Here is a 25,999-nt window from a genome sequence, read left to right on the forward strand (position 1 = left end):
GATTACAGGCGTGCGCCACCACCAATGAAACATATTCTTACGGGTGAAACTTTCCTTTAAAGACTAACTGAAAGCCTGGCATGGTGGAGCACGCCTGTAATCTTAATCTTACAATTCTCTTAAAATTTTTTTTAGGAAAATAAGTCTTCGGAGAAAAGGCAAATTTCCTAAACTATTTTCCCTGACTTTATAAGGAACTCTAATTGGATTTTAGTTATAATAAGAATATACATCCTTTTAAAACCATTACTTTTTTTCCCCCCATAGACAACAAACGAAGTTGTTTTGGCTGTAGAATTCCATCCAACAGATGCAAATACAATAATAACATGTGGTAAATCTCATATTTTTTTCTGGACCTGGAGTGGCAATTCACTAACAAGAAAACAGGGAATTTTTGGGGTAAGGATCAAAATACTGTAACATCATTAGATGTGTGTGTGTGTGTGTGTGTGTGTGTGTGTGTGTGTGTGTGTGTGTGTGTGTGTAAAAACTTTTATTGGAGGGTAAGCATAAAATCACCACGCCAAAGAGAAAACTAAAAATTCTCGTTTTATTGTAGAAATATGAAAAACCAAAATTCGTTCAATGTTTGGCATTCTTGGGGAATGGAGATGTTCTCACTGGAGACTCAGGTGGAGTCATGCTTATCTGGAGCAAAACCACGGTGGATCCCCCACCTGGGAAAGGCCCTAAAGGTATCGGCTTATTGAACACTGCATGATTCTCGCGTGTGCTGTTGCTTCCCACCCTTCCCGACCAGGAGAGAGTTACACTAGAGTAACAGGAGCGCTCCAGAAAGAGCCTTTCTAAGGAAATTATTCACTATGCATATATAATCTACATGTGATCATATAGCACTCTTCCCTCCAGAAGGTTAATATGAGGAGAACACACTTAGAGATACATCCTAATTTAAAATATATAAGGTTTCACTCTCCTGGCCTGGTATTCTCCCGTATCTGGTCATGCCTTTAGGAAGGAGAAAATGAGCAAACCTTAGTTCTGTCCCCTCCTTTCCCTTCCTACCTGCAGCCCCCCTTCCCCACCCTACTGGTAGGCCTTGGCATTTTTCCACACATTGGCAAGGCACAAAGCAGGTACACACAGAGAAGATGTTTTTAAAATGTTTATCACTCCTAAATCTTTGTCAGACTCCTTTCTAGAACTCAGAAGTCCAGCCATTTGACCTGCTCACCACATCACCTGCATGGGCCCTTTACCTAGGTGGTAAGACCATGATCTAGTGCTAGCATCCATCTCCCAACACTTGGGCCTGTGTTTGAGTAGACAGGGCCTTGTAGATGTCTTCACTTGACAGGCAAGGTAACCTGCTTTTTGTGGAGACTTTCTATTAGTGATGAGATGAATGGAGGAACTTGCTATTAAACTTGAGTAGACTTGGCCATATAAGTAAACCTAGACAAAGTTTTTAAACTCAAAGATAGTAATTTTTCACAGAAAGTATTTCAAATGTTTAACCTAAATTAGGCTGACAGAATTATAGGTTTATAAGAGAAAGATTTTTCAACTGTAATGTTTTATTTATAGTCTGTAAAAGAAACTTGGAATATGCTTAAATGTGCAACACAGAATTTTTATTTTTTAACTTAGTTACTATTTGGGCTTTGTGACACATTCCAGCTTGAAAGGCAGTGAGTGGAACTGAGTCACTCACACTGTGGAGGTTTTTATCCTGATGAAACAGTTCTTTCATTTTGCTTTCTCTTTTCTGACATCTATCATTCTGGGAAGGTCATACATGTTTGACAAGGTTTTCTGACATGTTTCTAACACTTTTCACTACATAGCCCAGGCTGGTCTAGAACTCACTGCACAGCCCATACCGTCCTCCTAGGGTTATAGGTGTGCTCTCCTGTGCCTGACGAAAACGGGCATGTTTAACTTGGCACGTTTCTAAGGTCCATCCTGATAGACATCCCTTCCCTTCTCCTTGACATAATGTTCAGTTATCGAGGCACAGCCATGTTCTGCTTATCCAGTCACAATTGCTATACAATTTTAGAAAAAGAATGGTTTTTAAAACTTTTTTCTTTCAGTTTTTCCACAAGAGCTAAGACTTTTGTTGACTTTAGACATGTTTAACAAGGCTCTGGCGTCCATTGTGAACCTGGTAACTAATTCTGTAAAGCATTATCTCTCAAAGGCTAGCTGGCCTTCTGCCTCGTTAGCCTTCCTTGACTGCTAGCGCACATGGACTCAGTTTGGATGATGTAATTTCTTCTGTCTCTCAGCAGGCTAGAAAGAAGAATTTAATGTTTATTAGTATCATGCACTGAGCTTTCAGAGGCTTTGCAAAGGTCAGGGACGCTGAGGTGGGAGACTTGGACCCCGGCTACAGCTTTCCCGATGACTGGCTTGTGGAGATGACCCTCATAATTCTGTTCTTGCTGTGCAGACTAGTGACCCCACTCTCATACTGCATAGAACTGTCCCAAGAGATGACATTGAAGGTGCTGCTGAGATACACTTTATATCCCCTGTTGTCTAGACAGGAATTGCTGTTCAGCAACTTACAGTTTAAGAAAATAGTTTTAGAGTGCATAAATACTGACATAAATGTAAGGGATTATATTCAGTCTTAAGTCTCTGTGTCTGCCATGTTTTCTGTAACTTGCCGAGACTAGGTTTTTGATTAGGAAAATGTGAACTTTCTGAGTATTCACCTGGTAGTTCTGCTAAAGCTGTTTTCCAGAAAGATACTAAAGTCTAATAAAACATGCTATTTCTAGTGTTTTCATTTTTCTCTTACCATATTAGGAGTATATCAGATCAACAGACAAATCAAAGCTCACGATGGCAGTGTGTTTACACTTTGTCAGATGAGAAATGGGATGCTATTAACTGGCGGCGGGAAAGACAGAAAAATCATTTTGTGGGATCATGATCTGAACCTTGAAAGAGAAATTGAGGTAAGGTTGGAAATGAGACCTTTAAAAAGTAAAACTCTATTCATACATTTTGTCCCATTTTGAAATAACTTTTCTGGTTCCTCCCCATAGGAAAGCACAGAGACTCTGCTCTAAACAAAATATGTGGAGTTTGAGGGCTTTATTGTGCAATGTAAGAAATTGAACTCAGGGTCTGATGCAGGCTAGGCAGATATTTATAACAAGAGGCATTTTAGAACCAACCCTTTGTGAGGAAGAAATGTACTATTTCAGAGTCATTCTGTGGGATCTGTTGTCAGTGTAAAGGACATTGAGCTTTTATTACATTGTGTATGAATGAAATGGGTCTCACAAGGAGACCTGTGAATGACTTTTATAATACTTTAAAATTCGGTCATCCCTTTGTATCTATATGGGAGAGGTCACCAGTCTTCTTGTAGATGCTAGAATCTGTAGGTTCTGAAGTCCCTTATCCAATGTAGTTAAGTATTTCTTAAGCTTTAAATTGTCTTTATATTGCTTACTATACCTGATACAGTGTGACTGCTATGGAAGTGTTTTACTGAACTGTAGAGGAACTAATTAATGACGGGCAAGGAGGTCTGTACATGCTCATACTCACAGAGGGGTTTTTACCCCAGTATTTTCAGTCCATGGATGATTTTGTATTTGAATGCAGAGTCTACAGATTAAAAAGTCAGCTGTTTTTTTTTTTACTGTAATTTCTTATCTTTTGGTCACTGTAACAATCAAGAATGAATGTATTGTCCCCATGTCATAGATAAATGAATTGTCTTAAGCTAAGTAACTTGCCCAAAAGAACATGAAACAAAACCCAGACCATATTCTTTATGAGCTCAGGTAGAACTTCCTTCCTCCCCCACACTTCTATAATTCTCAGGATCATACAGAATACAAATTTAAATTTTACTGAAGTGGGTTGCAAGTTAGATTACTGATAAGCTTGAATAGCATGTGGGAGACCCTGTTCTACAAAGATAACTAGGATAAATGTGGCAAAGAATGTTGATAATAATACATTATAACTTCTGTGTAATAAAATGTAATTGAACATTAAATTACAATCTGATGAGACCACCACGTTTCAGGTTTAGAGTCTGTCTTTATTACCCTCTAACTGCAGACAGCTGTGAGGATAGCACAATTCAGGCACTAATTATTGCATGTCACTGTGTATGGTAACTTCACACATTCCTTTGTTCCAGGTTCCTGATCAGTATGGCACAATTAGAGCAGTTGCAGAGGGAAAGGCAGAACAGTTCTTAGTAGGCACTTCACGAAACTTTATTTTACGGGGAACATTTAATGATGGCTTCCAAATAGAAGTACAGGTAAGCTGTGTGATGCCAACGATTTCTACATTATTTCTTGACAATGTGCTTTGATTCTCACAGGAGGTTTTTTGTTTCCAGGGTCATACAGATGAACTCTGGGGCCTCGCAACACATCCCTTCAAAGACTTGCTCCTGACGTGTGCTCAGGACAGGCAGGTGTGCATGTGGAACTCAGTGGCACACAGGCTGGAGTGGACCAGGCTTGTGGATGTGAGTGCAAGGCTTCCCCGGGCAGACTCCTCCCACCGGCACTCAATGAAGCACTGATCTAGATGTGTGCTTATAGTTAGGTAAAGGGCTGAGCGCAAGAGGGAAATGTCTGCTCTCCGTTCCAGTGTGAATCCACATTAAGAACCAAGATAGTCGGATGCTTTCCTCTCAGTTTCAGTTGTAGACTTATAAAGATTTTGTATATTTGTGGAACATTAATTATGAAATACTTCAGCTTTTGTGGTGTTACAGTTAGATTCAGTAAATGCTGTATCAGACTGTACCATCGTCTTTGTGGGTAACCTTGAATTTTCTCACTACTGTACAGATACTACCTTTTTTTTTTTTTTTTTTTTGGATTTGGCTTTTTCGAGACAGGGTTTCTCTGTGTAACCCTGGCTGTCCTGGAGCTCATTCTGTAGACCAGGCTGGCCTCAAACTCAGAAATCTGCCTGCCTCTACCTTCCAGAGTGCTGGGATTATAGGCGTGCGCCACCACAGCCCAGAGATACTACTTCTTCCTACCCTGAAAGAAATGTCTGAGTTCTTTGTGAATGTCTTACCATATTTGGTGTTACCTGAATTGTTCGGGTCTCTGGCCACAAGTGGGATCCATCGCTTCTTGCCCCTCGCCAGTCAGTTCCTTTGCCCATTCTGTCCAGGTAGCCTTTCTCATTGGTTTACAGTAAAGCTGACCGGAATTTCTTATTTGAAACAAGTAATTTTGAAAGTTTTGTTTGTTTGTTTGTTTGTTTGTTTTCAGAATTCCCTTAAACCTAGGAGCCTTTATCCTATACCCCAATGGTTGTCCTTTTCTCTTCTAGGAACCAGGACACTGTGCAGACTTTCATCCCAGCGGTACTGTGGTGGCCATCGGAACACATTCAGGCAGGTAGGGTCTGTAAGTGAGCAGAGTGACCTGAAATGGCAGGATATTTTAGTCATTGGGAAAATCATGTCATCTCGAGCACACTTACTACTCTAGTGTGTGCTTGGCCAGTCACCCTTTCCTGAGCTCTAAATGAAGCCTAAGGCTAGAGGGTTTGACCATCCTCAAGCCATACTATTTGAATACAGGCGTCAGACACACAGGGCGCTCCTTTGTGTTCTTGTCTTTAGTTGCTCTGGTGGGTGAGCTAGGAGAATGCTTGGCACGTGAGGTGCTTTCCACCAACCCTGACAGCTCAGTTCCACATGCAGCCATGACACGTGCACCTACACATACACACATTAAATAAACGTAAAAAAAAAATAAAGTGATGCGGTTGAAAAACACTGAAACTATTTTCTAACATCTGTGTGGCTGTGAGGTCCGTTAGAGCTCTCACAAACTCCACACCTGCTTCCCTGCCTCGGAGCCATGGATACTCCATTTGTTTTTATTTTTCCTTTGGTCTGTAAACACCTACTTTACTGTATGGAACTGAAAAGCTACTACTTTTGCCATTCAGATTACTCACTTCAATTTTAAGTCACATTTAGGCTTAGGAACTAGTTTGCTATAAAACATGTCCAAATGGTGCAGGGCCATAGAGGTAACTGGATAGGTCTCAAGCCGTGTGTCTGTCCATGTATAGACTCTGCATCGTGTGGCCAAGTAGTGAGTATGTTGGTGATGGCCACAGAGTCCAGTGTGCACTAGTGGTGCTAGGGGTGCATGCAGAGCCTTTTCCTGGAGGAGTTTGATAGTGCTGAGCCTGAGTCCTCTGCTTCTCTCCCTGGTGTCTTTCTCCTCTAGGTAGCTTTTGAGCCTGTCCTAACTACCCAGCATTGGCTCTAGGAATCAACTTGGATCTTCTAGAAAAATAACATAAACTCTTCACCATGGGACTGTCTCTCTTGCCCCAACATTCCTATTTTTGTATCTAGAGGTTCATTTTAAAACGCAAGATCCATAAACACTTTATCCAAAAGATGCTATCATGGATGCATATTTTTCTAAAGGAAAAGAGATGCATTTATATAGAGACTTCAGATTAATTCTAGCTCTAAAATGTGTGTATGGTCATTAAAAAAACTTAAAGTCATAACAGGCATGATGGTACATGGCTGTGATCCTAGCATTTGTGGGATGAAGGAGGATCAGGGCTTCAGCATCAGCCTTGGCTATATAATAGCAAGTTCAAAGCTACATGAGATGTGATCACCCTCATCTCTACTACCTCCACACACGAACGTCGTCATCATAAAGGATGGTGTATCTCTTGTTTGGGACTAGGCTTACAAGTCAACTTAACCTATAACTGAAGAGTTCCCATCCCTGGTGGCTGTTACATCCAAAGTCCACTAGATCCTTTAAGCCACATAGCGCGTCATAGTGATGGTACATTCCTTCCAAATAGAAGCTTTGGGCTACTGTATACACGCCAGAGTGAGTTGTCATAAATACAGTGCGAAAGCACAAGTTTTGTAGAAAATTTCCTTGTCTAGAACTTTCAGTAAGACCTGAGATCCTGGCCACAGTTGCAACTTCTGTGAATACAATCATGCAGTGACAAGGGCGGGAGCTCCCAGTGTTGCAGCACATCTGTAGGAAAACCATATACTTTTAGCAACTTCATTGACTTCCTATTAAAAATCATTTGCCAGGCTGGGGAAGGGGCTCAGAAGGTGGTGCTTTTGATACGTAAGGTCATGACTGGAGTTAGGCAGGCATGGCGACCAGCCTATAAGCCCAGCACTAGAAGTGGAACAAAACTGGCTAGCAAGAATAACAGAGCCCACAAGTCCCTGGGTCCAGTGAGAGAGATCCTGTCTCAGTGACACACAGTGCATCAGCATATGAATCCCACACTCAGGCAAATTGGAAAAATTAAAATTAAAAAATAAATACCACTGAGGACCAGCCTCATCTGTTGTTTCTAGTTCTTGAGAATGGGAAGATTGGATCAGCAGGAAATCAGAGTCAGGTAAGGAAGCGGGTGGGAGCTGACAGGCGCTCATTGCTGTTCAGAAGCCGTGCTCAGAGACAGCTTTCAGCGTTCCCACCCCCTCTCGTTTCTTAGAAAGTTGCTAAATAGGTCAAGGTAATGTTAATATTTTTAACTTGTCTTAAATTTGCAAAATCTTATTAAGCTCATCCAAATATCTATGTCTACAATGCTTTTCAACTCTTTCTCATATGCTATTTTAAATCTTGCACCTTCCCAGGTCCTTCACGAGCCCGAATTCTGTCTCTAGAGCTTGTACCCTCATTTCCTCAGGCAGGCGATGCCAGGGGTTCAAGTCAGTGTGCTCCAGTCTCCCCAGAAAAGTAGTTCCCCAATCCGATGGCCCCCTCAAAGGGCCCAAACTCTTCTACCCACCCTCAGTCTTTTGCATCATACCTATACCTTGCAGTTTCCCCCGTAATATCTCTAGCTCCACTGTCTGTTATTGGAGCTCCCCCTTCTCGGGTCCTCTCCCCATTGCTCACTGATCCAGTAGACCCATTTCTTCCTCCATCTTGTCCCTTGTATTTTCCATGGACGTCCCTGTTCTTAGTAACTCAGGCCCAGTGTTCCTTTTCCTTGGGATTTTCAATTAAGTACTAAAGCTTCAAGTTTCTCAAAAACATTTCCTGCCTCAAATATTTCCTGGTACAACCTAATCATCATGAGTTGGCTAACATTTCCCAGGGAACAATTAGGGCCGTCGGCCTCCACCTCCAGAAGCCCTTGTCCTGATGTGCCTGAGTTGGGTGCTTGAATGGCCTGGTCCAGAGCACTTTGTTCCTAGTGACGTCAGAGCCATTTCCTCTCTAGTAATGCCCTCAGTCCCTTTCTCAGACATTTTTACCAAAGTTATATTTGAGGACAAATATGGTATAGAAGACAGAGGCAAAGCAGACAAGAAAGAGCAATGCCGTCTATATAGTAGAAAGCCCGAGATGCATTATTGAGGTTGACAGTGTTCCCATGGCCGAAACTTATGTCATGTAGCTGTGTTCACAACCATGTCACACCTGACAAATTCTGCTACAAAAATAGAACAATTAATCTGCTGTGCATTTAAAGAAACAGAAAAGCACAATAGTTTTTGTCTTTCATTCTTTAGTAGCGGCTATCTATAACCAGTGTGGTTTCCACACATGAGAACATGACCTGGGCTTTGTTGCTCGCTAAGGTTGCTTCTGAAGAGAAAGAAGTTGTATATAGGGAAAAAAAGTTGTATCTAGCTTTCCTAGGAAATTAAAGTGGCTTGGAAGCAGTCTTAATATTAGGGGTTGCCAATTTTGAAATTAATAATTTGAAATGTTTAAGAATATAATAAAGTTTCTGCCAGGCAGTGGTGGCGCACGCCTTTAATCCCAGCACTTGGGAGGCAGAGGTAGGCAGATTTCAGAGTTCAAGGCCAGCCTGGTCTATGGAGTGAGTTCTAGGACAGCCAGGGCTACACAGAGAAACCCTGTCTTGAAAAAAAACAAACAAAAAAATGTATTTAAGAATATAATAAAGATTTCATAATTGTATTAAAAACTTGAACCTTTGGAGCTAGATAGGTGGCTCAGCATTAACACCGGCTGCTTTTCCAAAAATCCTAAATGTAATGCCCAGCAACCACATGGTGGCTCACAACTGTCTGTAATGTGATCTGATGTCCTCTTCTGGCGTGCAGGTATACATGCAGATCACTCATATACATAAAATAAATAAATCTTAAAAACAAACTGCTTGAAGCCTGATGTTCACTGAGCTCTGTAGTGTTGGTTGGGGTGCCATCTTGTTCCCTCTGTGAAGAACAGTGGTTTGGTGGTGGCTGAGGATTGGTGACAAGACGCAGACAATTCTGCGCCCTGTGGGCACTGTCAGCTGCACCAGCCTGTGTTCAGTGAGCATGGGCCATGTGGCTTCAGTGTGCCAGCCTCTCACAGTTACCAACATTCATTCATGCCCACCTCCCCACTGCAGCTGTCCTTCCTTCCTTCCTTCCCTCAGAGGAAGGCTCCCACGGGGCTGCTGTCCTTTATTTCCCTGTGAGCTGTGCTGTGAGCACCCTGACCATGCTTGCGGTTACTGGTTAGGTGGTCCTTGTCGTGTGTGCGGGGTCAGCTCTAGTGTCTGCTTACCTTTCTGTCTGTAAACAATACGTAGCAGAGGTACAGGTGACAATCTTTGAATTCCTAAGTAGAAATGAAAACTAGACCCATGTCTGTCTAGCAGCATTTTTTGATAAATAAATTTAGCATTAAGTAGAAGCATTATCGTAAGGTTAATATTGATGTTTTTAAAATTAAAAATGTAGAAAAAGGCACCTACTGTTTCCTGTAAGTGTAAATATCTGAAGGCGGTTTGTTTTCTTTTTCCTTTCTTTCCTGAACAGGTGGTTTGTTCTGGATGCAGAAACAAGAGATCTGGTGTCGATCCACACGGATGGGAACGAGCAGCTCTCTGTGATGCGCTACTCAGTAGGTGAGCAGGCTACCCCACTTCATGTGCACTGAAACATGTGTGCTCAAGAGTTGTCAAGGGTGGAGTGTCCCTGGGTGTCAGGGTAAGTTCCACTGCAGCAGCTACGAAATCTGCAAAATCAAGCTGCAGCGAGTGACTGTGACAGCTGCAGCTGCCGTTCAGAACAGTAGAAAGCAGTCAGATCACACTGCATACAGGAGGATTCGTACCTGTTAAACTACGTGTTCCATCTAACGAGCAAACTTCTCTTTATATTTAAGGATACAAGCAGTGGAGAACGTTCTGTGGTAGAACACTTGCCTACCACATTCTCCTTCAGTTCAGTCTTTGACTTCCCCAAACAGTGTGAAAGAAACAGCCGGAGTACATATTAGCATCCAAACTCACAATCCTAGTTTATACTCTAGTTAGCATTGTTTTGAGTTACATAATCATAATTGTTAGTTATTAAATAAAATACTTAGTAATTCATTGTAACAATTTTATATAACTTCATTCAACATTGAGTAATTATTTGTATACTTTATCCAAAGTGTTAAATTTCCATAATACCTCAGCTACCTTTGTTTTTGTGAAGTATATGGTTTGATGTATATCATTCTTTTCTAGTATTAGTTTGGCTTTTTTGAGGCATAGTCTTTCCCAGACTGGCCTGAAATTTATAATTCTTCTTCCTCACCCTTGGAAGAACTGGAATTATAGGCATGCAGGAGCACCTGGACTTCGTTGTAGTTGAGCATTTGCTGTGGGTTGGTTTTGTCTGTGTAATGCTACTGGTTGAAACCAGACGTCTGTGCACATAGCAGGCAAACACATAATCACTGAGCTCTGTAAGTGTGCTTAAATGCTTTTGAATTAAGACTAAAAGTAAAAACATGATTGTTTCTTCATTATTTAAAAAGAAAGAAGCACAGAATATTGTTTTGAATGAGGGGGGAAAATGTATGTATACCAAGATACAAAAGTTTGAGTCCATTTAATTTGTGTTTTTTAAACATGTATTGTGTGAGCACATGTGTCAGAGGACACATAGTTAGGGGGTTCTGTCCTCCTCCCACATGGTCCCTAGGATAGAGTGCCAGCCAGCAGATTCCACAGCCTGTACCTTTCCCTTCTTGCCTGCCCTGAGTCATTTTGAAACAGCAATATTTTCTGTTTCATTTGATTTAATTTGTTTTTAATTCTGGCATAACAACCCCTACAAAATAATAGCATTTAAAAATCAAAAGACTGGAGGACTTTAACCATTTGTTACGTGCTTAGCATAGTTGCAGGTACAATCAACAAGGGAGCCTACTCTGTAATTGTGAGATCAGATGTGCTTGCCCAAGTATGGAGTGGTACCTGCTTACTGTACTACATAAACATTGTGCACTTCCAATACACAAAGGGAAATTTCTCTAAAATCAGCTTTTAGCTGAAAACAAGGGGTTAAGACTAGACATATCTCCAAGAAGGAGGGCTACATTGGACTAGGTTACCATTTGATTTTAGGAGATGCTAAGTGATCAGGTTTGTTCATAAAATGCCAAATAGTTATATTGATGTGATTTAATAAATTTAATATAGAACCAATAAGGTAGTAGTAGTACATATATTTCAACTAGCACTTTTTCCTGTTTAATTCTAGATGGTACTCTTTTGGCTGTGGGATCTCATGACAACTTTATTTACCTCTACGCCGTCTCAGAAAATGGAAGAAAATACAGCAGATATGGAAAGTGCACTGTAAGTAGCAAAGAAGAATGACCTAAGTGACTCAGTGATTGAGAGACTACATTCTGTTATGAGGAGAATTAAATGTTTACATTGACATAGCTGTTGCTCTCCTACTAGCTGCTTTAAACTCTATTTCTGTGAAAACTGAGAATGTACTGGGACACGTGAGTCCCTTGCCTCAGTCCCTGGTACATCTTAAGCCAGGTATACACACAGGTGGCATACACCTGTGATCCCATGTCTTGGCATATGGGAGCAGAAGAATTGGTATTCAAGGTCATCCCCAGCTATGTAATAAGTTTGAGACCACCGTGAGCTACCTGAGACCCTGTCTCAGTGAAGAGGAGTGGGAGACCTGGAGAGATAGCTCAGCGGTAACGAGTGCTGCTCCTTCAGGGCCCTGATTGTCATTGCCAGTCTGACATTGAGCTGTTTTCAACCACTTGTAACTCCAGGTCCAGGGAATCTATTGCTTCTGACCTCTCTGGGCACACACACACACATAAGTAAATCAATCTTTTTTAAAAATAAACTTGTGATTACCTAACTGGAAAACACAGTTACCTTACATTTGAGTTCAGCATTTGTCTCCCTCTAGTATTAAGAGTTTCTTTAACATTCGACATAGGTTTCTCTGTGTAGCCCTTGGCTGTCCTTGAGCTTACTATGTAGACCAGTCTGCATTTAAGACAGCAGAAATGTATTTCCATATTCTGAAGGTAATAGGTCATCTTTATAAGATGAATATATTAAATTCTATAATCTGCATGCTTACTGTGAGATAGGAACTCTGCTTAAACTAAAGAAATAGCCTAGGTACCAAGACTATCTAGAAGACGTGTTCCTTTGTCCTCAAGAGGTACAGTTGCCAGACATGGTAGCACAGATCTGTAATCCTAGCACTCAAGACGGAGGTACAAGGATCATTCCAAGTTCCAGGCCAGCTGGGGCACTCAACAGACAAGAGCCAAGAAGAAAAAGAAAACAAAACAAGCACACCACCAGCAAGAAGTGTAGCTGAAAGAGCAGCTGCAGCTCAGGGGGAGGGTACTTGCAAGCGTATCCGATGCCCTAGGTTCACTCCCACATGGGATATGAAGAGTAGGTAATAGAGCCTTGTGGTGCCAGACAGACTGCATCAGACTCCTCACCTGAGCTTTACTTATTCACTTGTCCGTGAGTGTGGCCTTGAACAGGTTACTCTAACCTTCTGTTTCAGTCTTCTCACCTGTAAAGTAAGGGTAATAGCAGTTTCTACTTCACAGGGTTAAAAGAAGCTAATGCAGGGCTGAGGACATGGCTCAGTAAGTAAGAGTGTTTATGTGCGAGCATGAAGACTGAGTTTGAATTACCAGCATCCCATAAACAGCTGGGCATGGACATGCATGCCTGTAACCCAGCGCTGTGGAGTAGACTGGAAGATCACTGGGATTCACTGGCTTACAGCCTAGCTCCAGCTTATAGGACAGACCCTTTTCAAGGGACAAGGCAGACACTAGCTGTCCTCCTCTGGCCGACATATACATATTTCACACCTGAGAGGAAGGAAAGCAGGCAGGCAAGCGAATGTGCGAAAAGAACTGAGGCTGGTGTTTGGCATATAAATACTCAGTAAATGTGCAAAATGAAGTAACTTAGCACATGTGTTAGGAAATTAGAATTAGCAAATGATGTGATGAATTGGCATGGTGACACAAATCCTTTGATAGTCTTGATAAAACAATTCACTCAGGTGCATAAATAAAAGAATTAGTTATTCTAAATACACGTACTGTGGGGCTGAAAATTATTTTACTTACTTTACACAGATTGGATATTCTTTACTCAAAATGCTCAGGACTAAAAGTGTTTCAGATTTCAGGTTTCTAGCTTTTTGAATATTTGTATATTCATTATAAGAGATCTTGGGGCCAAGATGGAAGTAAAAACACTGATTCATTTGTTTCTTATACTTACAGCACAGAGGTAATTTTGTACAGTGTGTTCAGTACACTTGGGTCTGGACCCACCACAAGCTTAAAAAGTTCTAGATTTTATAGCATTTTGGATATTCACATTAGGAGTTTTCATTTTGGCTAAGCCTGGCAGCACAGACCTGTGCTTTTAGCATTCTGGGGGCAGAGGCAAGAACGTTGGTCACAAGTTTGAGACCAGGCAGGTCTACGTAATGAGATTGTATCAGAAAAGAAAGCAAGAATGTTGAACTTCTATAAGCAAAGACTTAGCGTTTGAGAAGACAGATTTGTTTATTGCTGCTCTTTATATTTTGTACCGTACTCTAAAGCCCATTTATAAATTAGTCTACAAGAAATCTGAGTTACTTGCAGAACTTAAAAAAAATATTTTGTTTCTTTTGAAAACAAATTACAAATTTGTTTACTTTTAATTAGTTTATCAATGTAATGCCTGTAGTATATAAAAAAAGATTTAAAAAAGATATTTCAACTCAACTGGAAAAATGCTTGCCTTGCCAGCTTGAGGACCTTTGTTTAAAAATAAGAAGCTGGGCTTGGTGGGGTTGGACTGTAATGCCTGCACTGGGGATGCAGAGACTGGCAGATTACTGGGATGCACTGCCGATGGACTGCTGCTTTTGATGAGTTCCAGACTAGTGAAGAAATGTGAGGTTGTCATCTGGGTCTGTGTACACGTACACTCATGGAACATATGCACGCACACATACAAATAAAAAAAGAAAAACAATGTTTCACCATTTTTTTTAATTGACCGTAGTAGGCTGTAAGTTGTTTGCTTATTACGTAGAGGATTTGTGTGTGAGAGTGCATATGCGTAGTGCACATTGGAGGTGAGAGGACAGCTGCTGGCCTCCAGTGCTGGAGCGCAGGTTCACAGCCAGCAGCTTCACAACCACTGAGCATCCTCGCTGCCTCACTTTAAATAAACAGGCTCGAGCTGGGGCATGGGAAATATGGTTTAACCTTACAGAACCTAGATTTTGTTTGTTTGTGTTGTATATTTTGTTTTGTTTTGTTTTGTTTTGAGACAGGATCTTATTATGTGCCCAGGCTGGCCTCAGCCTCTGGCATGCTAGGATTGTGGATGTGCATCACCTTACAGGGATGGAATGGGAATCTGGCTTTATAGTTGACTGCGGTGTGGGGTACTTACTTATTAACTCAGTCCTCCTTTTGCAGTTGTCTTGAGATCATGGCAGATCTAGAACTTAAATTTTCCTTCATTTGTCATCACGGACAGACTGTGCAATCCTTACAATCCTCAGATTGTCACTGTGTGTTTTATTATACCATGTGTTGTATTACCATGCATCTTACCCAGCAGGGAAACAGTGGCCCTTTAACAGCTGATGAACAGAAAGACCTTGAAAATGTTGGGAAATGACAGTTGATTAATCGCATGATGTCTCAGGACCTGTGTGCCCGCACAGTGCCTTTAGGGCTGTGACAGAGGGCGTTGCTCTGGCTCAGCTGTCTGCAGGCTGCGCTTGCTTCTGTCCCTGAGCTTTCCAGCTCTACCACCCGCTCAGAGGCTACTGTGGCTTTTGTCTGTTGTCTGCTATTAATGAGGACAAACTGGACAAGGCTGGCTCTGGCACCTACTAACTTGTGACTTCAGGCAAATTGGTTAACTTCTCTGAATCTTATTTTCATCAAATTGGATTTTAGTAGTTCCTACTTCATAGAACTGCTAGAACTGAGGTCTTTCTTAAAATGGTACAAGTAGAGCTCATAATTCAAATGCAGGTGCTGGCCCCTACTTCCTGTCATTTTCCTGTTTGTATGCCAAGGGTTTAGTAAAATAAAAAAATAAATAAAAAACACCACTCCATAGTATGGTTAAGGGAAAGGTTTTTATTGTGAGGGGAGCAGACTGAATATGGCCAGAGCTAGGGAAGCAAGAGAGCAAGAGAGGGACTCGTGGGTGAACAGCCAGGGGGTATAGAGCAGGAACTGAGGGAGTCTGGAGGCCAGGCTGGGCCAGGCCAGGTAAGGGAAGTGACACCTTCTGGCAGACAAGAGCCACAGCTGTTAGAGATCTTTCTGTAGCCACCTTGAGCTCTGGGTATATGAACTGGTTGTTGTACTGCCTGAGCCTAACATTGATACTGGTCAACTTTTAAGTGAACAGTGTAGCAGAAGAAAGATACAGACTAGAGCTTGAGGAAATGCCCTGTAGTAAGAGTAGAACCATTCTGAGCAGTTGCCATCTTCTCTCTGTGGTGTTACTGTGTGTGCAAATGTTATTTCAGAAGATGGGGCAACACAAGGATGCAGATCTGGGCTCTCTAGTACAAGCAGCAGGCTGCTTTAAGAGTCCCTCCACATTGTCCTTCCAGAAACAAAACATGAGTGATAGATAGTTACACTGGGCACCATTCAACAAGACACCTACCTTTTCTCTTTCCACAAACAATACTTTACAATTATTTTTAATTGTTTATTTTGTGGACCATTAAATGTTTTTCTTGAATTTTGTGTCCTGAGTCATCTACACTTCCTAGAAATCTCAAGGAAAATAAACCATAAAACCAGCTCAGATTTCAATAGAGTTATAATACTTTGGTATTACTATAGTAGATTATACAAAGTACTCTACTAGCTTTAAAATTGTGATATTGCCAGACGTGGTGGTACATGCCTTTAGTTCAAGCACTTGGAAGGCAGGGATAGGCAGATCTCTGAGTTTGAGGCAAACCTGGTCTATAGAATGAGCTACACAGAGAAACCCTATCTTGAAAAATCAAACAAAATTAGTGATATAGACTGTTGCTGTAACCAATCTGTCCTGCTCAAATCACCCGCAGGACGGGTGTGAGACACACACACTCACACGCTTTTATATATATTACTATGCCTTAAAGAGCTCAATGGGCTGGGCCACTCCCAAACTTCCACGTGGTTAGCATCTCCCCTCCAATACTCCTGAGTTATTATTTACTAAAGTCTACATTCCATCTTTGCTGTCCTAGACCAATGGGGGGAGGGGCTGCTCTTCCCCGGCTCGTGCATGGTTGCTGTGCTCTCTCTTCCGCACCCCTCAGGCCTGGTCTTTCTCCTTTCCCAACATAGTGGTTCACAGTCCTCCTTCCTCTGTTCCTTAAGCATGCTATGCAGTGGTTTCTTTACTAAACCCCTTGCATACAATCAGGAAAATGACTGGAAGTCTTAAAGTCCTATAAATCCTGAAGTCCCACCTGTCTCCGTGCCCTGGCATTCATTGGCTGCTGGCGATTTTATTTACCAATTTAAAAACAACTGGGGCAGGGATCTTCAACATCTTACATGCAGATTCTTGTGCAATTTTGGGAACCCAGTTAACATAATACAAGTATTAGACCAAATCCACTGTCCCTCCTTTTCATCTATTAAAAGGCCTTTCTCTTGAACATAGTAATAACAGTTATGTATACTATAAGGTATAATATACACTAATAATGTCCAAGCAATCAATTTTGGCAATTTTAGGTACATTCATCACTCTAATATCTATCCTAACTTAAAGAGTTTACAATTTTATATCTGAATTGTTTTGATTTTAACTTATATTACCATCTGAAAACCATCCTTTCAAATCTAGATCATCTCCCTTAGTGCTAAACAACTTAAGTTTGATTATGAGACTATAACTAGTCTTTAACCCTGTCTGAGATATCCAAGATTGAATATATAAGTATTACCTGAATATATAGGAAAGACACAAACATAGCTTCCAAAACTTAAACTATTTGTAGAGACAGCTGACTTCCTGGACAGTCCCTTTTTCTCAAAATGTTGGAGCATCTGTCTTCAGCCTTCTGGCCCAGAACCATCTGTTGCAGTAGTCAATTAATCCTGCTCAAATTGTCCTGCCCCAATGTTCTGAGTTCTTGAATGTAAGCCAGGCTCGAGGACACACACACACACACACTTCTATTTTACTATACCTTAAACATCTCAGTGGCTGAGTTCGAGGATAGCCAGGGCTATACAGAGAAACCCTGTCTCAAGAAACCAAAAAAAAAAAAAAAAACAGCTCAATGGCTGGACCACTCCCAAACCTCCATGTAGCTGACACCTATACTCACGGGTTATTACTTACTAAAATATGTATTCCATCTTGTTGTCCCAGACCCAGTTGGGGGCCACTGAGGGGCTCTTACATATTGACTTCTCTGTCATGTACTTCCAAGGCCTGGTCTTTCTCATTTCCTGGAGTGGCTGTTCTCAATCCCCCAGCCTCTCTCTATCTCCCCTGCCTGACAATCCTAAAGTCCCCCCCTCTGTCTCCCTGCCCAACCATTGGCCACCAGCAACTTTATTTACCAATTAAAATCACCTGGGGGCCAGGCAGTGGTGGTTCACACCTTTAATACCAGCACTTGGGAGGCAGAGGCAGGATTTCTGAGTTCCGAGGCCAGCCTGGTCTACTGACTGAGTTCCAGGACAGCCAGGGCTACACAGAGAAACTCTGTCTTGAAAAACCAAAAAGAAAAAGAAAAAAGAAAAAACCAAAACAAAGCCACCTGGGGACAGGAACCCTCAGCATCTTAAATGTGGATTCTCCAATTTTGGGGACCCAATTAGCATAATAACAAACATTAGACCAAAACCACAACAATAGACTCATCTAAAGGAGATCATCAGGGACTGGAAATAAGAGCTTAGTGGCAGAGTGTTTGCCTTAGTGGCAGAGTGGAGCAGGCCCTGTGTTTGACCCGGCATCTCACTCACACAAAAATAGTCTCCTTTCCTTCCACTGCATCTCAGTGCCCAGCGTCATTTTATGTGGCCCAAGAAACTCCAGCCATTACCTCATTTCTAAGCAGAAAGGGGAAAAGAAGAAACAAAGAGACCCCTCTCACTGACTCACTGAGTCAGTTCTCCTGTCCCCCAGAGCCAAGTAGTAATTGGGGGGGTTGGGGGGTGGAGTTTTATCTGGGTTCCTGACCAAGTGCTATGGAATAGGACTCTGCCAGTGTACTTCAGTCGACTAGATTTGATTAAACTAGAAAAGCAACTGTTATCTGTTTGTTTGGGAGCTTTGATTTTTCAAGATGGGGTTTTTCTGTACAGTCCTATCTGTCCTAGAACTCTACTGTGTAGACATGCTGATCTCAAACTCAGATCTGCCTGCCTCTGCCTCCCAAGTGCTGAAATTAAAGGTGTGCACCACCACCACCACCTGCCTCTTTTGGGGGATGAGGCGAGAACTGTTTTTTAAATAGAGTTGGAGGGGATAGTAACAAAATTATCAATGAGGCATTGTCTTAGTCAGGGTTTCTATTCCTGCACAAACATCATGACCAAGAAGCAAGTTGGGGAGGAAAGGGTTTATTGAGCTTACACTGCCACATTGCACTAAATTCACTAAAGGAAGTCAGGACTGGAACTCAAGCAGGTCAGGAAGCAGGAGCTGATGCAGAGGCCATGAAGAGATGTTTCTTACTGGCTTGCTTCCCCTGGCTTGCTCAGCCTGCTCTCTTATAAAACCCAAGAACACCAGCCCAAAGGTGGAACCACCCACAAGGGGCCCTCACCACTTGATCACTAATTGAGAAAATGCCCCACAGCTAGATCTCATGGAGGCACTTCCCCAACTGAAGCTCCTTTCTCTGTAATAACTCCAGCCTGTGTCAAGTTGACACACAAAACTAGCCAGTACAGGCATGGTGGCACATGCCTGTCATCCCAGCTACTTTAGAGGCTGATGCAGGAGGATGCTTAATTGAAGCCCAACCTTAGTACCGTAGTAAGAATATTCGTCAAGAAGTGAAAAGTTTGGGAGACCCTATCTTTAATTCCTACTACTGGAACAAAACCTTGTGTTGAGAATAAACAGAACAAGCCCAAGAAGCCAAGTGAAATCCCAGGAGACAGGCTGAGCCTGGGTGGATATGGTCTGTGTCTATACAGCAGCAGACAGGGCAGAGCCTGGTCCTTACAAACTCTTCTCTAGATGTGATGTGGCTATAAACATTCATCATCATGTTTATGGGCTTAAGAAAAGATCTGATGTTCATCTGAAACTGCCCATGTGCTACAGAATTATCACAGTTGTTTGGGAATAGACAAACTAGAGTCTAAAAACACAACTACATCTTACTAAGTGCACTAAGGAGTAAGAGGGACTTCTCAAATACTAAAAAATGGATCAACAGTTCTTACCCTTATGATAATCCAATATGGTACTTATTGGCCACAACTTTCTGCTCATAATGTTAAATGCAGATCAATGTTCTGGGAATACTAGCTACCAATTGGCTACTTAGAAACTACAGGCGACCATGGACCACCAAAATACAGAACATTTTCATTAATATAGAAAGTTCTATAGGATGACTCAACTAGAGATGGCTACTCAGTTGGGAGTCAGTATTCCATGCAATGCCACACCTGAGTGTTCATGGCTGTTCTCTGGGTGCTATCTTCTTCATATTTACTTGTGATTAAAATGTGGTTGTACCATCTGGTTACCAAATAGCAGTAATAGCAGTGTTAGCTTTGAATACTGTTTTAAAATTTTCAAGGTGCTAAAGCACCTCTGGGCCATTATGCTTGTCCTTTGAGGAGAAGTATGGCACTATTTCCTATTCTGCATGTACTCAGGTTGAATATCTTACATGAAGGGCTTTGTCTCAGAAGGGTTTTAGATTTAGGGATATCTGCATAAATATTACCCAGTTGACCATCAAATCCAAAATATAAAATGCTCTAAAATCCAAGGACTTTAAATCTTGTCAGCATTCAGGTTCCAGGCTTAGAATGTGGATGCTTAGCCCATTCTGTCCCTGAGCCTGTAAGTCAGGAGAGGACACTATGATTGCATCTGGGTGTGTGAGACATTACAGACCGTCCCTTCCCAATAATTGCATTGTATCTCTGTGCTTATTGTTGACATTGCTATCAGGGAAATAATCATTCTGTTTTCCAAGACTCAAACCTTACCCCCAAATAAGTCTTTGAAAGCAATATGCATTGACTGGCCTGCACGAACTGTGTCCACTATCACAGGAATTAAATGTTATGTAGACATTTGGTGCTTTTCATTCTCTTCTAAGTAGGGCATCAGAGACTTTTCACTAAGGTGCAGATAACATACAGAGACCATCTATGTCAGGACAAATACTTAGAGGAGTGTGCATTGCCATGATTAATCTGCTTAAACCCTAGACAGCAGAGCTAGACCTGAGACTTGTGTATAAATGATATGTGAGCGCGCCCTCATGCTCACTCAGGACAGCATTCTGGCTTTAACACTGCTCTTGTTGCTAATGTCCTCCACTGCAGGGGATTTGTTCCCCAGCCTGTTTGCCAGCATACCTACAGGCTGTTATCCAGAAAGCTTCATAATTGCCAAATTTCCACAATCCAATTCATATAGACATAAGCATATGTATATGCAATGCTCTGAAAGCTGTGGGTCCAGGAGTTTAGGACACATTTAACAGCCTTCGGGAGGAGAGTAGAATAGTTTAGAAGCTTATGGATAATTAAAACCTGTCTGAGACACATTGAACTCATTAACTTAAAACACTGTACTCAGGAAGCTTTTAATTCCAAAAGTACAAAATTTGGCTAGATGAAACAAGTGCGCTCGTGTCTGTCAGCTTTGACAAACCAGAAGATCTCTGTGACTTACCTGATTATCAGGATTCATCAAATGCTTACGTGTAAAGCTAACAGTTAAGTATTTAGTAGTTTTTGTTGTTTTAATTTCCAGTGTTACTAAAAGCCAAGCAGCAAAATATTAACATTTTCCTATTTAAGGAAAGTTTTGAAGAGTCAATTGATTAGCTTGGGTCCAGCTGTTCTGGAGGAATGCAATGTTGGGTCACTGGCCCCTACCCAGAACATTCTCTGGAGACCGGAATTTTCCTAGGAGAGTTTGATTCTGACTATTTATAGGGAGCACCTACAGCCCAGGGAGACTTCTGTGATAGCCGCATCTTTCTCAAGACCAGCATCACTCTAATGGGGATGTGGGATGAATGAATTAACGGCAGGCCTGGGAATGCACAGCATCATCTGAGATGGAAGCTTAAGAGTCTTCCTTGGGATTCCCTTGCAGAGGTGGTGGGGACGTGTTTCTGATGTGTAGATGTAGACGCCAGCGGGTTTCACCCAGGTCCAGGAATTTGATAATGTTCCTGTTGGATGCAGCCTTTTGAACACCACACTCCTGCCGAATTCTTCTGTCACTGGTTCTCTTCCCACACCTGTGTCTACTGCATCCCCAGCTTCTAACAGGACAGGGTAAAAAGAACTAAAGAACCAGCTATGTGCCCTTTGGTCCCTGGGGCTATGATGCTCTCATTCCTTAGAATTCCTGCCACATGAGTACTAAGCACTGTTAGAAAAGTATGAAATTGTCATTCAGAACTCTAAATGCTTTCTTTATTAATCTTTTTTTAGGGGCATTCTAGCTACATCACACACCTTGACTGGTCCCCAGACAATAAGCATATAATGTCTAACTCGGGTGACTACGAGATACTGTACTGTAAGTATGAACAGTCATATATGGACTCAGATGTGTTTGTCAGGCACTGCTACACAGGCTACATGAAATACAAACTCTGAGGAGGGCATGCTGGCCTCTAATTTACAGCATCTGTTACTCTGGGCTAAGTAATGAGTCTCGAGTGCAAACCTCTTCTCCAAGAAAGCAATGCATTAATTTAATGGTGTAGAACTGAGCAGATGTTGCCATGAGAGATCTTTCTGTGAACCTGATACAGCTCTACATGGTTTCATCTAACAACTTTTCTTGGAGGCAGGGCAGACATTAGAGGTGACCTTTATGCTTCCATAGAAAAGATTAAAACTTCTATGGGAAACACTTTGTAATTCTGAGAGGTCCTGCTAAACACGTTCTTTTCCTTTTTAAATGAACCTTAAATGTCTTTCATTGTATGGATTATAAATACAACGTGACTAGTTTGAATCAAGATGCACTTTCAAATACATTTGTACACAGCACTATTATTATACTTCCTGTTTCTAAATTTCTAAAGGGGACATTGAAAATGGCTGCAAACTAATCAGGAACCGATCAGATTGTAAGGACATCGATTGGACAACATATACCTGTGTGTTAGGCTTCCAAGTCTTTGGTAAGAACATTGCAGCTGTGTGTGTGTGTGTGTGTGTGTGTGTGTGTGTGTGTGTGTGTGTGTGTGTGTGTGTGATATGAGAGAGAGAGAGAGAGAGCGCGCTTAATTCATCATGTTTACTGGGTAAATTGATAAAAGAAAGCTATTAAGCCAAGCATGATGGCACACTCCTTTAACCTCAGCATTTAGAAGGCAGATAGGTAGGTTTATCCCTGAGAGTTTGAGGCCAGGCAAGACTATAGTAAGACCCTTATTTTCAGATTCAGAGAAATTAAATGTACTGACTGCGATAGTATGCTTGTCCCAGAGAGTAGCACTATTAGGAGGTGTGGCCTTATTGGAGGAAGTGTGTCACTGTGGGGGTGGGCTTATAGACCCTCTCCTCTTAGCTGCCTGGAAGTCAGTCTTCTGTAGCACCTTCAGATGAAGATGTAGAACTCTCAGTTCCTCTAGCACCATGCCTGCCTGGACACTGCCATGCTTCCCACCATGATAACAGACTGAACCTCTGAACCTGTAAGCAGCCCTAGTGAAATGTCCTTGTAAGAGTTGTCTTGGTCATGGTGTCAGTTCACAGCAGTAAACCCTAAGACACTGACTGAACCAGTATGAGATTAGTTTCTGCAGAGCCCTAAACTTTCAATCTCAACAGAAGGGAGTTGACACAAAGGGGTAAAATACGTTCCGGTATTTCCCAAAAGTGGGTTTGAAGCTTTCAAATTAGTAAAGACATTCTAAAAAAAATAGCAGTGATTGAGATCTCATCATATATTGAACAGTTAACCTAAAGCGCACAAACCAGTGGTTTTCCCAAACACATTCATGGGCTTGTCATGCTTTGATCTTGCAGCATTTTCCTCACCTCCAAGGAACCTGAGTGAAGGGGACGCCCTCTATTCCAGTGTTCTCAACCTATGTGTCAACCCTTGAACATCAACAACCCTTTCATAAATACAATATTAGATGTTTACATTACGATTCATAACAGTAGCAAAATTAGCTATAAAGTATCAATGAAATAGTTTTACGGTTGGCGGTCACCCTGCCATTAGGGAGAGCCACAGCATGGGGAAGGTTGAGACCCACTGCTCTACCCCAGCCCAGCAGCCAGGACATACCTGCTCTCTCTGTCAGTTCCCTATCTGGATAGTTGATCTAAATGGACACATACAGCTGTGGTCGGTCTGCTCACAGTGGCTGCGCTCAGTGCCATGATGTTTAAGAATGGTCTGGCAGCTGGAGAGATGGCTCAGTGGTTAAGAGCTCTGGCTGCTGGCTGCTTTTCCAGAGAACCCAGGTTTGATTCCCAGTACCCACACGGCGGCCCACAGTTGTCTACAACTCCAGTTCCAGGGCATCTGACACACACAGGCAAAACTCGGGTGCACATAAATAAATAAAATTAAATACATAAATCAATTACCTGGAGAGCTGGAGAGATAGCTCAGCGGTTAGAGCACTGGCTGCTCTTTCAGAGGACCTGAGTTCAAATCCTAGCAACCACATGGTGGCTCACAACTGTCATATCTAGTGTGCCTGAAGTTTTGGTTTGGCTTGGTTTTTTGTTTGTTTGCTTGCTTGCTTGCTTATGGGTATTCAGTTGTCCTAGTGCTATTTTTTTAAAATATTAAGGTGATTTTAGCAGATTATTATTTAAAGATAAAAGTTGGGATTATAGGGCTGAGGAGATGGCTTATTTGGCAAAGTACTTGCAATGTAAGTATAAAGACCCAAGTTCAGACTTCCAGCTAATATGTAAAAACCAGATATAGATAGTAGTATGAACTGTAATCCCATCACTGGAGAGGTAGAGAGGAGTTCCTAAATGTTATTGTCAGCCCCCAGGACCCTGAAGCTGAGCAGATGCTTTGCGGGTACAAACACTTTATGTGCAAGCGTGAAGACCTGAGTCTGAGTTTCCAGTGCACACACAGAAAGCTGGGTACGGTCCTGAACATGCCTATAACCCCAGCCTCGTGGGGCCAATGCAGGCACCTCCGGAGAGCTTGGTGGGAAGCCGTTCTAGCAAAAACAGTGAGCCTTCCAGTTCCAGGAAAGACTGACTCTGCCCTCTTTCCCCCTTTTAAGATTTATTTTTTGTATAAAGAATATTTTCCTTGCATGTATGTAAATGTGCCATGTGCGTGTCTGAGGGGACCAGAAGATATTGATTGAATCCTCTGAAGCTGGAGTCAAGATGGGGAGCCCCCATGCAAGAATAGGGCCAAGCCCAGTGCCTCTGGAGCAGCAGTCAGTGCTTAGCAACCCTCCCCAGCACAGCAACACAGGAAGACTCCCAGCCTCTTCCTCTGACTTCTCATGTCCCTGTCCCTGCACACTCACATGTGTGTAATACACACACAAACATATCACCTTCCCCCCAAAATGAATTTGTTCCCAGGGCTAGAAAGGTAGACTACTGAGTTAAAAGCACTATGGCTCACAGTGGTTATTCTGTTCCGGGATCAGATACCCTCTTGTGTGATCTCCAGGCACACATGTGCTGTGCTTATCCACATGTAAGCAAACACTCATACACACAAAAAATGGAAGTTCTCTTGAGTAGCATTCAGCCATTGGAAGTCATTACCTCAGCTCTAAATTTCCACAGTTTCTGTCTGGCCTAAAAGAAGCTTGTCCACTTAGACCATGATGACCCCGCCTCAGAGTAATTTGGTGGCGTATTTAGTATGTCTTCTCTTTGAACACAGTTCTGTGGGATAAAGCTCACTAAACCAATGTTTGGCCTGGGCACTTCCATGAGAACATTTTTTCTGAAGGCACCCACCTCCCTGAAAAAGGAAGCATTCAGTCCCCTTTGGTGACAGGGTGGCTCTGCTTTCTTCTCTACAAGTAACTGGTAACTTTTCCTAAGGAGCTCATTGTGTCAGCAGGTCAGGTGAGGCTAGCTTCTCGGCACCACCTGCTGCTTCTTGCTGACTAGGATTGGCTCTGCTTCTTGGCTTGAAGTGTTTGGGTGTGTGTAACAACATCAGTTATGTTTTCAGGCCAATGCTATCTACTCATGTTTCTCCAGGGGTCTGGCCGGAAGGATCCGATGGAACAGACATCAATGCACTGGTTCGATCCCACAATAGAAGAGTGATCGCCGTAGCCGATGATTTCTGTAAAGTTCATCTGTTTCAGTATCCCTGCTCCAAAGCAAAGGTCAGCTCAGCTCCGCAAAGTCTGCTGTTGCCATACCTTCTGCTTGGGGTATCTGTGGCTCTCAGGTTTCTTGCTGATGTGCTGCGCAGTCTTGTCCAGTTTCCCCTTTGTTACACTAGAGAATGGGTGATTCTTAGTGTCTTGTTTTCTTTCTGAGTCAGGGTCTTTGGGCCT

The 25,999-nt window shown here is 42.2% G+C and overlaps 1 protein-coding gene across 2 annotated transcripts in view; it reads left to right on the top strand.

The window, feature by feature from the left end:
- The window catches only part of Eml4 (EMAP like 4), a 117,200-nt gene that overhangs the window by 88,162 nt on the left and 3,039 nt on the right, over window positions 1-25,999 (top strand). For both annotated transcript variants that reach the window (XM_052186475.1, XM_052186476.1), the window contains 11 exons: window positions 268-402; window positions 563-698; window positions 2,782-2,933; window positions 4,139-4,264; window positions 4,346-4,477; window positions 5,302-5,369; window positions 9,779-9,867; window positions 11,498-11,595; window positions 21,957-22,044; window positions 22,559-22,657; window positions 25,695-25,825. In XM_052186475.1, coding sequence (XP_052042435.1) covers window positions 268-402; window positions 563-698; window positions 2,782-2,933; window positions 4,139-4,264; window positions 4,346-4,477; window positions 5,302-5,369; window positions 9,779-9,867; window positions 11,498-11,595; window positions 21,957-22,044; window positions 22,559-22,657; window positions 25,695-25,825 — 1,254 coding nt within the window. The remainder of the gene's footprint in view (window positions 1-267; window positions 403-562; window positions 699-2,781; window positions 2,934-4,138; window positions 4,265-4,345; window positions 4,478-5,301; window positions 5,370-9,778; window positions 9,868-11,497; window positions 11,596-21,956; window positions 22,045-22,558; window positions 22,658-25,694; window positions 25,826-25,999) is intronic.

Source organism: Apodemus sylvaticus, chromosome 6, assembly GCF_947179515.1.
Source record: "Apodemus sylvaticus chromosome 6, mApoSyl1.1, whole genome shotgun sequence".
NCBI classification, from domain to species: Eukaryota; Metazoa; Chordata; class Mammalia; order Rodentia; family Muridae; genus Apodemus; species Apodemus sylvaticus.